General features: G+C 35.4%; 1 protein-coding gene across 1 annotated transcript in view; it reads right to left on the bottom strand.

Moving 5' to 3' along the window:
- Positions 1,612-12,670, bottom strand: part of KCNH8 (potassium voltage-gated channel subfamily H member 8) — a 119,825-nt gene continuing 108,766 nt past the window's right edge. Inside the window, exons 13-15 of the mRNA XM_021385557.1 lie at positions 10,925-11,031; positions 9,863-9,939; positions 1,612-3,094 (exon numbers count right to left, since the gene is read on the bottom strand). Of these exons, the coding sequence (XP_021241232.1) occupies positions 2,384-3,094; positions 9,863-9,939; positions 10,925-11,031 (895 nt within the window). The 3' untranslated portion in view covers positions 1,612-2,383. The remainder of the gene's footprint in view (positions 3,095-9,862; positions 9,940-10,924; positions 11,032-12,670) is intronic.

Raw genomic sequence — 12,670 nt, 5'->3', positions numbered from 1 at the left:
GACACTTGCAGAAACAAGGAACTTCTTGGGACAGACATCCTGGTGCTATTTCTTCTCAATTTCTGTATATACACTTTCTTATTCTATAAAAAAAAATATACAGTGGTAAAGCTATGACTATGCAAAGCGTTTTGTTTTGCTTTTCACTGACATTTTAAAACTTTATGCAAGACTAATGCAGAAAGTGCAGATCAAAACACCCAGATTTAATTTCACTGCACTAGCCTTTATACTTGACAAGAAAAAAAAAAGTTTAAAGTACATACAGAATGATTTATGTATTTGTATAAAATAAGAAATCTCAATGATATTTGGAATTGTATTTCACTAAGGCAATAGTCTGAGGTGGTGCTGTGTTGCTAGCCAGCTCCTGGCTGCTCCATCAAGACGTCGTCCCCACTGCACCATGTAATGCAGCTCCCGACTTCTGAGTCACATCCTCCTGCTCTATGTGGCAGTGGGGGTGACAGGCAGATTGCTACAGGTGGGCTGGCAGGTTCCCATTCCTTTCGGCCTCTCTGGAAGGACAGGATCATGCGTGTTTGCAGAAATACTGCAGATCTGCATTTACTAGCATTTGTTATTCATTTTCTAATTTCTGTGATATGCATTGTTCAAGCATCACTTTTCTATGTAACTACAATCTAATTAGAAACCGGAATAGAGGAGAAACAAGAAACCCTGTATATGAACACTCACGTAGATGTGTAGACACAGTGACAAAATTCAGGCAGCTCAGAATGAAAGATGACACTCTGTCCTTAATTTGTACCAGTGGGAAAAAGGATGTGAAGGGATGCAAGTCAGGCACAATGTATCAGCTGGGATTTGTGTTCCTGCACATCCAAATGTTAACAATGAATCCAGTTTTGAAGTTTTCAGAACAAAACCTCTAAAGGAAGCCTGTGCTAAGTTTTAATTTCATAGCAATCACTACTTTGCATTAATTATTAAATGTAATTTAATTTACTTCTCCATTTTTAAACATTTATTTTGAGTTATAAACATGATTTTTTAGAAAGTTTGCTAAAGAACATGCAAATAGGATGCATACTGTGGATCTTTAAATATATATAAATTGAAATCCCAATGCAAAGCAGTTGTTCTGTTTGCACTGTAGCAGTGTATGTTTCTAATACGTTAAATACTGAAAAAACATCATTTTTTCTTTGGACATTAAATAATTTGCCAAACCTAAAGTCTATTCTTGTAGCCAAAGGTCAAAAATAGATTCTTAGGTATATAAATAAAATAATAAATAAATAATAAATAAATAAATGTTTCAAACTTTTTTCTTTTGCCTTTGACTAAGCCATTACAGGTTTTCTCCTTTAAAATTCTTCTGGCAGTTTACTCATTGGTTTTCATCTCTCTTAATTTTCTTGTCCAAATATAAAATCCCCAAACAGGGCTGCATAGTATAATATTAGTCTTAATAGTAATACTGCAATATTAAGACACAAACTGAGGATATCAAATGTTATCAGTATAACAGTTAACAGTGTATTGATAACTGACTTGGCATACAACATTCCAGCTGTTTTATTTTTTTTTTAAATAAAATAATACCTTAATTTATTTGTATTCCACCAGCATGAATACATTCATTGCAAATTGCATGCACATAAATGGGAATCCATTTGTAAACTACATAATCTTAACAATAAATAGTATTTGATCTAATACATGTTGGTCGTACATTTCTTGTTAAAAATGCAAGCTTTTACCAAAATGAAAACAAATTATTATTCTCCTTACAAATATTTTAAATATTTTTAATTACATATTTCATACCAAGTATATAAAAATAGTATTTTTTGATAAATTTAGAGGTTTCATTTACATAACAAATAACGTGCAACAACTGACCACTCTCTACCAGCTCTATTTTGTTGATTGTCTAGATGACATGCAGCGATAATTGTCCCTTTGCCTTCACAGAACTGACAAACAGACCAGCAGGACCCACGATCACTGGAAGCAAGCAGTGCCATGGATATTGTTTAGGAACAACAGTCAGACACTCAGGGAAAACCTTTGCTTCAATGAATAAAAGCTGCCCATGACAGTTCTTTTATCCTAGACTTCCAGCTGCTCTGACCCTCAAGGTCTTTGGACTATCACAACAGTCTGCCAAACAGACCAGAAAGTTTTATCTGTATAGAAAGTGCTTTTCTACATGCTTCTAGAATCTAGATTTTTTTTTTTTTCCTATAGTACGAACCAGAAATACCTTTTATTACTTTCTATAAATCTGAATTTTCATGTCTGTAAGTCTCCATGATCACCAGAGAAAAGTCAAAGAACGCAGTCATGTGGTACTCTCTAACTTTAAAAGTGGCAGCTGTGGAACATGCTTTGAGAGCCACTTCACTATTTCTCGTTATACATCTATGGCTTGGTTGTCTTTGTCTGTAACATCTCTTGTGCTTGTCACAATATCTAAGGGGAAATCTGAGATCTGTGCAGAAACTGTTTCGGCTGCTCCTTCAAGGTCCCATGATCCTGGCAGATTCTCCAGGCTTAATGAGCTGATTGCTCCTTGGCTAAAGCTCCCTTCCTCAGACCTGCTGGGCAGCACAAGGTGTAGCGATGTCTCTGATGAAGAGCATACTGAAGAAGAAAGAGTCGCTGAAATAGACTGAAGAGGGGTCAAGGTAGTGTCTGAATGGGGAGAGGTGCATCTTAAAAATTGCAAATTATCTTTCTGAATTACCTGATACTGGGAAGGTGAATTATGAAGGCCTGATGTATAGAAAAATTCACTGTCTGTAGAATTTTGAAGGTTATGTTCAGTTCTTTGGGGGCTGCTGCCTACAGAGGATAGATCTGTTTTCCAGATGTCACATAACGTGTTACTGCGGCAGGGCTGTGCTTTGGTGCAAGAAATGTTCCCAGCTTGCATGTGTGTGCAAGGCTGACGTGTAGTCCAAGACATCTGAGCCTGCAGGCTTTCCAGGGTAGGACTCCGAGATATGCCATGCACTGTGCAAAATCCCGGTGGCTTCTGGGATGGAATCAGGTTCTCTAGAAGGTACATCACATTCTTCACATCCTTACTTAATTGTGACACTTCTTGAGTTAAAGTTGTGACCTGTTATGTCAGAACCAAATACCCCAGTATTAGTTTATGCAGTACACACGTTACAATTATGCCTGAAATACGCTGTATCTTTGTCCTTCTGCAGTAGATTTATTTTAAGGAGACATACTTTCCTAATATGTGTCTGGGACATAGTCCATCCCTTAACACAGCTACACGTTACGCTGCCTGTGGCATGCTGAAGTAATTGAACAACCCAATAAAAACTTATAATGGAAACATTACAGCCATAATTCACCTGAAGAAGTACAGTCTTTCAAAGCAGAGGTTAAGAGAACAGGGTTATTAGGTTTTCTTTGTTGTTACTATTTGTTTGTTTTTAAAGGTCTGAACTTTAATAGTAATGTTTTCCGATGCCTTGACCAATATAATCTTTAGTAGCTGTATTTTTTGTGTTTCCAAATTTCTTTGGCAGCTTCAGTAGAAAGAGTGTTTTTCTTTACTACCAGTATCAAATAGCCGTGCAGTTCAATTGGATGCTTTGTCTCATGTAGTTAAGTAGGAACTGAGGTGATTGTATTTAAACCTTCCCATAAGTGATGAAAAGCTCTTTATAATGTTACATGATTATTATTATTGCTTTTTTAAAATAGTATTGGATAAAAAAGTGTCTTTGTTTTTCATTACATATTCCACCTTTTTTTGTTGTTCTTTTAATATTATATTTTCTACCCAAAAGCCTATTGCTTATCAGTGTACCTGGAGAGGTCCGGATTAGATTAGAAGCCTATTAGAATATATTGCTATTTTTTCTCTCTGTGGTTTACTTCCTTTTGCAATTCAAAGTTGATCTAGACATCTTCCTGACATCTCTCTTTCTGAACACCCAAAGAAGTGAAGAAGAAAATTTGCTTTTTGAGAAATGGAAGTTGAATTTTGGCAATGGAGAGAAACTGACTGCTTGCACTGCAGATGCAGCTTCGCTGCTCTCTTCCTTAGTGTTTCATTGGTTCTTCTATTCTGGTGCTTCATAAAGTCAATGAGATTTTCAGTCAGAACGCGTTACTTTTGAGGCTCAAATTAACAAGCTGCTGATACTCTGTTTTCCAGTAAGCTGAGTGAATGAGAACTGAGCTGAGACAGACTTTTCACAGATCAGTTTATATCACCATTGCTATTATTGAGACAGACATATCTGATCTAAAGGCACTTTAGAAATTAGGCTAATTGCAGAAGAAAAAAAATGCAGGGCCACTAGTCTCAGTTTGGATTGAATATATACAATTTGTGCAATGATAATTCATTTTAAGTGAATTAAATCTGAAAAATTTTGAAATTTGCTCTATTATGTCAGAGTACAAAAAATCACAGGTTTCTCTGCCAACTTACTACCCAGGTCTCAGGTAGTTCTGAGGTAACCAATCTACATGGGTAAATTAGGACACAATGATGATTGCTAATGGTATTAAATAAAACAAAACTAGGTTAAAATACTAGGTTAAAAGAGAACAAGCAACAAACATTTCTCAAGAATAACTCATGGTGGAACAATCAAATTCTCTGGTTTTATAGTTAATTGTAGTATATGTCTTGCCAGAAGAGTACGCAGAATTTACCATCCAAATGACAATCTTCTAAACCAACTAAGAAAATATAACCAAAATATAACCACTAAGTGTTAGATTCATGCATGACTGGAATAGTTTGTGATCAAAAAATACAGTATTGTCCTGGGAGGACATTTCAAGCAAATCATTTTAGCCGTCCCTCCTAACCTGCTTTTATTTTATATTTATTTTTAATTGCTAAATGGAGTTCACATTCACTTTTAAATATTAGTAATGTGAAATTCAACAAATATAAATGTTAAGCAGCATAGCTGAAAAGAAAATATCAGAGGCATGAGTATAAATATAATACTCTATGAGTATAAATATAATACCCTTCCTATGCAGAATATTACAGAAAATGGTCTGTGGTGTTTCACTGAATCACACACTGTATGTATTAATCACACTCCTAGGATATATCAACAGAATTTTTTTTATTGGACACAGGGAGTTTGTTAGGAATTACTTAGACTGGTGCAGCTTGGGATCATGTACTTTGTAAGGGTTTTAAAAGATCTAATCACAGACAATCCAAAAGAAAATAAGGAGTCTTACAAGATGTGATGAGTAAAGAAAGTCTGAAGGAATCAGGTTTATTAAGATGTGCTGTAATGTCTCCAGTATAAATGGCTTTGAGAAAGAGAATGACAATCAGGTTTTTCTTACATCTTCTAGGCACAAGAGAAAAAGTGGTGATATATGTCAACAGAGGTTTACATTTAGATGCTAGGAAAATAGATCTTTTCAATATAGCAATGTTTTGAAATTCCTATTAGAGTTAACGATATTATGGTTATCTCCTATCACAGTAGTAATATTTTTTGTTGTTCAAATCATCTTCTGGTCCCCAGATAATTTTTAAACTCCATTACTTTCATTCTTGATTCATTTCCTTGCCTCAGATGCATTTCCACTACGGAAAAGTGCAGAAGGAACACTACAGTGAGTAGGCCCTGTGCCTTACATCCTGCTTTAAAACAAACAAACAAACAAATAAATGCCCAAGCTTTAAAACATCAGTCACTTTAGTTACCATCATCTGTTAAAAACTTTTGAGCTAAAATTAAAAGACAGAAAAAAACAGCTGTAAAGAGTGCTCTACGTTCATCAAATTACAGAACAAAAGGGATACAAAACAGAAGCAAGATAGGAGTTCTTAGGAAGTATGAATATGGACACTTGAAGGAATATATATTTGAATAAATATCAATAGACCATAAAGTATTTTGTGCTTATGGTTTAGAAAGCTTTTATTTCTTAACACAAATGATGCTAGGTTTTATGTGGTTCTATATTTAATTTACATAGTTAAAATACAAAATGGATAGATTGACCACAGTTGACTTTCATAATAAAAAAAATGTTATTAGCCCATTTTTTTGCCACCTTTGTCTCTACTGAAGGATTTTTTTGCAATTAAATATACTTTTTTTTCCTCTCCTGAAACGAGGATGAGTTTATTTTCAGCAGCAGGATGCAACACATTTTAAAATATGCTATTTATAAAATTTCTCTAGGTGATCTGGTAAACATATTTACTTAGGATTGCTCCTTTTGTTAGATGAGTGTGAAATATCCATATGAATGTATTTTCACTGGTCTGAATAAGTGCCAAATGCTTATAATATTTTAAGCAATTGCAACAAAAAATAAAATTAAAAATAGCTGAATTTCTGGTAAGTATTCCAACATGCAGCTAAATAGAAGGCAATTTTCTGGTAGAAAACCTGACATTATTTGTGTTTCTTTGTGTTTGTTTGTTTTTCATTTGAATAGGAGAAATGTGAATACTCTGCTCATTATACTGATACAATACTGTAATTGTCATATCTACTGATGCAGTAAAATATGAAATCAGTCTCCATTTTCCTACTTAAAGCAAGGCCTCAACCTAGCCTCATTCTTTGTATGTCTTGTTTATACATACAAATCCAGGTTTCTGGATAATGTTGGACATCTGAGAACATCTCTGAATGGGCAAATTTGTGTACCACATTTGTGTACTCTGGACTGACCAGGTATGGTGTGGTATAGTAGACCACTAGCCAAAGTGGTGCAGGTCTGATTCTGACTGTAGTCCTTAGCTCTGCTTTAACTAATGCAGCTGTAGGAGATTGCACTGGAGCTGAGTTGAATATAGGATGAAAGGGACATGACAAGGAAATCTGTTTGACTTCATAAATTGTGCTAGCTATGCTTTGTATGTCCAAATATGAAACCATGTCCCTATATATTTGAAAGGGGAGCATGCCCTCTGCAAATTATGAGAGAAAAATTATGACTAAAATTTGGATTTTTTCTTATTTTTAACTGCTCTATGTTTTAATTAATTGTAAATGTTGTATGTGGATTTTAAGTGGAAGTATTTTCATACTCTTTCCATATATTTATACTAACAAGATAGAGAATTAAACACATAGGACATAGACAATGATACAGTGGTAGGCAAGTGCCTTACTATAGATTTATGGCCCCATCCTCCCTTCAGATACATATACACATTGATAAGATTCCCTCTGACCCTTCTCTTTGTCAGGCTGAACAGGTCCAGCTCTCTCATGAGAAATGTTTCAGTCTCTTTAATCAATTTAGTAGTCCTTCTCTGGACTCATTTCAGCAGCTCCATGTCTCTCTTGTACTGGGGAGCCCAGAATTGAACACAGCACTCCATTTAAGGGCTGAGGAGAGGGAGAGAATAACCTCACTTCACCTGGTGTCAGTGCTGTTCTGAATTCAGCGTGGAGTACCATTGGCATTATTGGCCACAAGGGCACTTTGCTGGCTCATGGTCAGCTTGTTGTCCACCAAGACCCTAGACCCTTCTCTGGAGAGCTACTTTCCATCAGATCAGCTCCTAGCTTGTACTGGTGCACGGGATTATTCCTCCCCAGGCACAGAACCCTTCACTTGCCTAAGATGAATTTCAAGAGGTTCCTCTCTGCCCTTCTCTCCAGCCTGTCAAGATACTTCTGAATGGCAGCAAAGCAGTCTGGAGTATGAAACCACTCCTCTCAATTTTGTATCATTAGTAAATTTGCTAAGGAGGCACTCCATCCCTTCATCCAAGACACTAATGAATAAATTAAACAATACTGGGTCCAGTATTGACCCCTGGGGGACACCACTATCTACAAGCTTCCAACTAGACTATCTGCCACTGATCACCAATGAAGAAGCTGGCTGAACAGCTAATCCATGGAGTTATGCAATAGGAATTTGAAACATGTTGGTTTGTCTCATGTTGCCTAGTAGCTGGCTTCGATGCCTTTCCTCCTTCAAAGAAATCTGTGTGTGTTGATCCTAAATTTAATATGTAACAGAGATGAAATCAAGTTGCTGTCTCCTTTTAGTCTCATTGTTAGATAAATGATTATATTTTTCGATTATGCTGTAAATTTCATAGACTTAAAATGTTGCTGTGAGTTCCACTGGATGGCTAAGCTGGGTGTATCTACTTTTGTAGATTGCTTTGTTAGGCAACTGCTTTGTTTTACTAGCAACAGGCAGTACTGAGTGAATGAGAAGATTCCTGCCTTGTTCTCCAAGCAAACAGCTGAAAAGTTTTTAAGCTAGCTAGTGAACTAAGGTAATACAATTGAAAGCAGATACTTCTGCATTTGTTAATTGACTTCTGATTTCCACTATAAAGTATATTAATGATGATATTTGCTGCTGTTGACTACTTATAACCTGTTTTCTGAATATTTTCTTTTTTAGATGGAGGCTGCACATCTTACAGAGAAGTTCAATTTCTAAATCTGACAGTATTTTAACTACAGATATCAGCCTGCTGCACCATCAGTCATAATCTTCCATTAGTGATCAACATCAACTGATGGAAAATAAAAGAGGCATAAGGTCTACAAGTGGTGTTAATATTTATCGTAGAAACAAGAATCAAGGAACAGCTAATGTATTCCAGCAACACTACTCATAGGCTTATTTGGGTAAGCACCAAGTCACTCAGCACTGTCAGTTCAGTCAATCTATGTGGGGCATGTTTGAGTATGTGGATTTGTAGCCATGTAGAATATGCAAGTAAATAGCCTTCTAGGGAAGCATGTTTTCAGTGTAAATTTGGATCCATGGGATGACTTACAGGATAACCATCTGTCTCTTTGGGATCAAATCCCAGGCTGTTACCCATCATATCAAAGTCTAGACCAGTTTAGAATCACTCCTGGTTTTGGAGTTCTTTGATCATGCCTTGTGATAAAAAGTGTTCAGTCAGTGGTGCATAGTGCTTTGTTCTGAACTTTACAGTTTGCCATATAACTAGGTTGATGCATTCATAGTGACGAACCAGCCATACCTGTAATCTTAGTTCACTACATGCAAATTATCTTACCAAGTGAACCTGAACCAGGATGGGAGAGGTTTACAAGCCTAATATTTCATGTATATGGAAATAAAGAATAATTATATTAAGCCTACACAAGATGCAAGGAAAAAAAATCAGGTAACCAAAGAGATCAGGAAAAAGAAGAAAAGCTGTGTGACTGGAGTTTAAAAAGTGTATATTTAAATTTTGAAATTTTAAATTTTAATTTTCATGTGGACCCATAAGAAATTATCTCTAATATCTTCATATTGAATGACAGAGTATACTGGAAATATATTTTAGTTTCAGATTTTAGTGTCAGATTGATAGTAGATTATGTGTTTAAAATTAGAAGGCATGAATAGAAAGCCCAATGGAGCAATATTGGGCTGCATTCGTAAGATACTATTGCTTGAGCAGGAATGGATTTACTTCTGTTTCATTCTAAATAGACTCGGATAAAGTTTAATGAAATATATGATGTGGATTTGAAAATGACTGGATTTCATTTCTTTCAAGGAAATTCTACAAAAGCATAGTGTTGCCCCTCAAAAGAAAAGATGGCATAAGGTGCTTGGGGAAAGATTGAGGAGAAAGAGGGAAACAAAAGCACATAAAGAAGAGAAGAAATTCTTAGAAAATTCAATATACCTGCTATGCTAACCTCACTTTATTTTTAGCTCCAGCATGTAACACACACTTTTATAGAGATTTCATGTAGAAAAAATAACCTGTGGCCTAAAAACTCCCAAACTGCCCTAAATTTAAGAATCGATCCAATTTTTCAAAGTCATTTATTGCACATTTATCATATCCCAACATTTTCCTAGTTTTCTCCAGCATTCCTTGAATCATTGCTGATACCCAATATCTAAAAAATATAATTACCTCATTATTAAGCCTGCTGATTTGTTGTTTGGTCTCTTCTGCTTTGATAACAAGTACTGCAGCACCAATTTCTGCCTCTGAAAATAATTCAAATACATGTAAATGAGAGAATTATAACAACTTGGAATCACCAGTGTCAATCTTGTACTTATGCTTTACTTTAAATTTAAACTTAGTTTGCACTTGGATCACATAAAATCTTGTGTTTAATAGTTATTTTATTATGAGTAAGAAAATTGTGAATGAAGAAAGTTCATACTGTTGTCTTCAATCTGGACCTGAAAGGACCAAAAATGACAACTCTGATGCCAATGGTGTGCACACATACAAGTAAGCTGCTGTTATTACTTTTCTGTTTGGTTTTAAGAAGACCAGAAAGTGTTCTAGTGGCTTCCATGCAAAAGGTACATATCCTCATGAGGAATGTTTACTCAAAGAAGGAGAATGCTGGAAACAGCTGCACTACTTTGGCACTTCAGCATTAGTCCACTGGTCTCTCTCCTAGTCCCTCTTGTTTATTTTCCTGATCTGTTGCGTTCCTCTGTTATTTTCTCAGTCTTTTCAGAGTATCAGTCATTTAAGTCTTCCTAAAACTACTTGCTATTCAGATTTTCACTAAAGTTACTTCTGAAAGAGTAGATTCCTTTGCATCTGTTAGCATCCTTTTAATAAAAAGAAACAATTTTATACACTGGTATTTATTTCTTTTTGTATTTAAATATTTTGGTATCGATTTTTGCCCACATTTTAGTACCTTTCATGCCAAAAACTTTGAGAGCATGAGGTTCCTGAGTGATCGTAAAGCGCAGCTGGTAAAATACAGTACTTCTTGCAAGATGTATTATCATGACTGTCTGTTAGCAGGAAAACAACAAATGGGCTTGGGGACCCTGTTGTATTTTTCCACACTGTTCAATGTGGTACAGAAATGGTACCAAAAGGATGGATACATGTTAGATCAATTTATGCCACTTTTAAGGATTTATCCTTTTGAGAATCAAAGAAATAAAGCAGTTGTGAAAACTCTTTTCTCTGAAGAGTAATTTCCCAGGTAATACTCACCTCCAATTGTTGGAGATGCCCTGGATTCCTGCTGGAGCTGGTCAGAGCTGAAGTCAAAGGTTTGGCTTTCCTCATTACGATTTCCATCTTCAATCCCATCAACAATTCTATAAGAAAAATCAGAGTAATGTAGAAGTTTCATAAACAGTTTCATAGGTATCACATTCATAAATATAGTGTCAAAATTACTCCAAACAGACACATATTTAAGCAATTGTGAAATTTGCACAATATTAATTTTAGTAATTTCTAGAAATTATTACATTGCATGATATTAATGAGGTTCAAAAGTGGTGCTTGAGCTGTTCTGAACAATACTGTTGCCTGCAGCTGAAAACCTGAATGATTTCTGTGGAATTTGCTATAAAACCTATTTAATGTCATCTGGCCTCAGTGCTTCAAAAGGCAAACTTTAAACGCCAATATCCCTTTTGTAGAGATTTCTAATTATATAAAATGCTAACATTTTAACTGCCTTTAAAGCACACAAGGGAGAAACTGCTCAGACAGGAACTGGAATTTATAGCTGCTATACTCTTTAAAGTATTTAAAGATAAAGAGTAAAAGGAAAATATATTAACAAAAATAGGTAGTCCTGGAGAGCCACAAGGCAGGCCTCTAGTCAGTAAATATGCAGTGGGAAAGATGTTTATTTATATAGTAGCAAGTAGAATGTGGAGTAATAATCTAGTGAACATATATAGGCACAAGAATCTCAACCCTTTATGAATTAGCTGCTGTACAGCGATAAATTTTCTCCTGAAGACATACATCTCAATTCCTAGAAACCAAAATGTCAGAAAAGACTAACATGACCTCTTCTGTCCAGCTGGTCAGCATTAGAGTACTGTTGTCCATATGGGTTTGAGGAGATTCAAAAGCATAAATGCCTCCTCCCAGGCATGCCTTTATTATTTATCTTAGGCTTTCTTCCTACTGATGCTCTTCTGTTTCAGATGCAAAATGTAAAAAGTGATTGGGAAGGCTGTGACTGTGTTCTGGAATATAGGATGCTGACTTCCATTCCTTCTGCCAAGGACTGTTCCAATGTTTTAACTAGTCTTTGCATGTCTGCTCTATTGCCTTTAGCATAGTGTGCAAGAGACAAACCTGAAGTGAGTTCTGGTTGTCTTGCTCTAGGGAACATGCACAGAACAAGTTGTTCAAAACAAAGTATGTTCTCTTGAAAAAGTGAGGTTATTCATCCTCCCACAGTATTGACTGAACATTTCAGATCAAAGTGGGGTCTTGCTTTCCCCTTGCATCACTGTCCGGCAGCAAATAAAATTGAGAATCTAAACAAAGATCTTATTTTCTCTATCATACTTGCTAAAAAAAAAATGAGGTTCTTTTTAAAGTGTTTTTAGCTTGTCAGTTAAAATGTTTTAATAATGTAAACCGATTTGGGGAAATAATATGAAAGTCTTTTGGATGAAAAAAGCCTGCAAAATACCTACATCAAAGGCCAATTTTCCAGCCTATTAACAGGATTATTCTGAAGTTATAAATTTGTGAAATGAAATAAGAAATAATATGATATGTAAAAACACTTATTTCACATTTAGTCTTGCAGATATCTGTCTGTATATGTTAAGAACAGTAATGATCAGAATTACATTTCAGTAAAAAATATGAAAGGTATATTTTCCCTGAATTACCACTTGTTATGCAAATGACAATGACCTTCTGTCGTAGGTGATCTGAACAAAACACATATGAGATCCAAAAAAGAAATGAGAAAATATC

The sequence above is a fragment of the Numida meleagris genome, chromosome 2 (genome assembly GCF_002078875.1).
Source record: "Numida meleagris isolate 19003 breed g44 Domestic line chromosome 2, NumMel1.0, whole genome shotgun sequence".
Taxonomy (NCBI): domain Eukaryota; kingdom Metazoa; phylum Chordata; class Aves; order Galliformes; family Numididae; genus Numida; species Numida meleagris.
The sequence above is the reverse complement of the archived record's forward strand: the minus strand, read 5'-3'. Positions and strand labels throughout refer to the sequence as shown.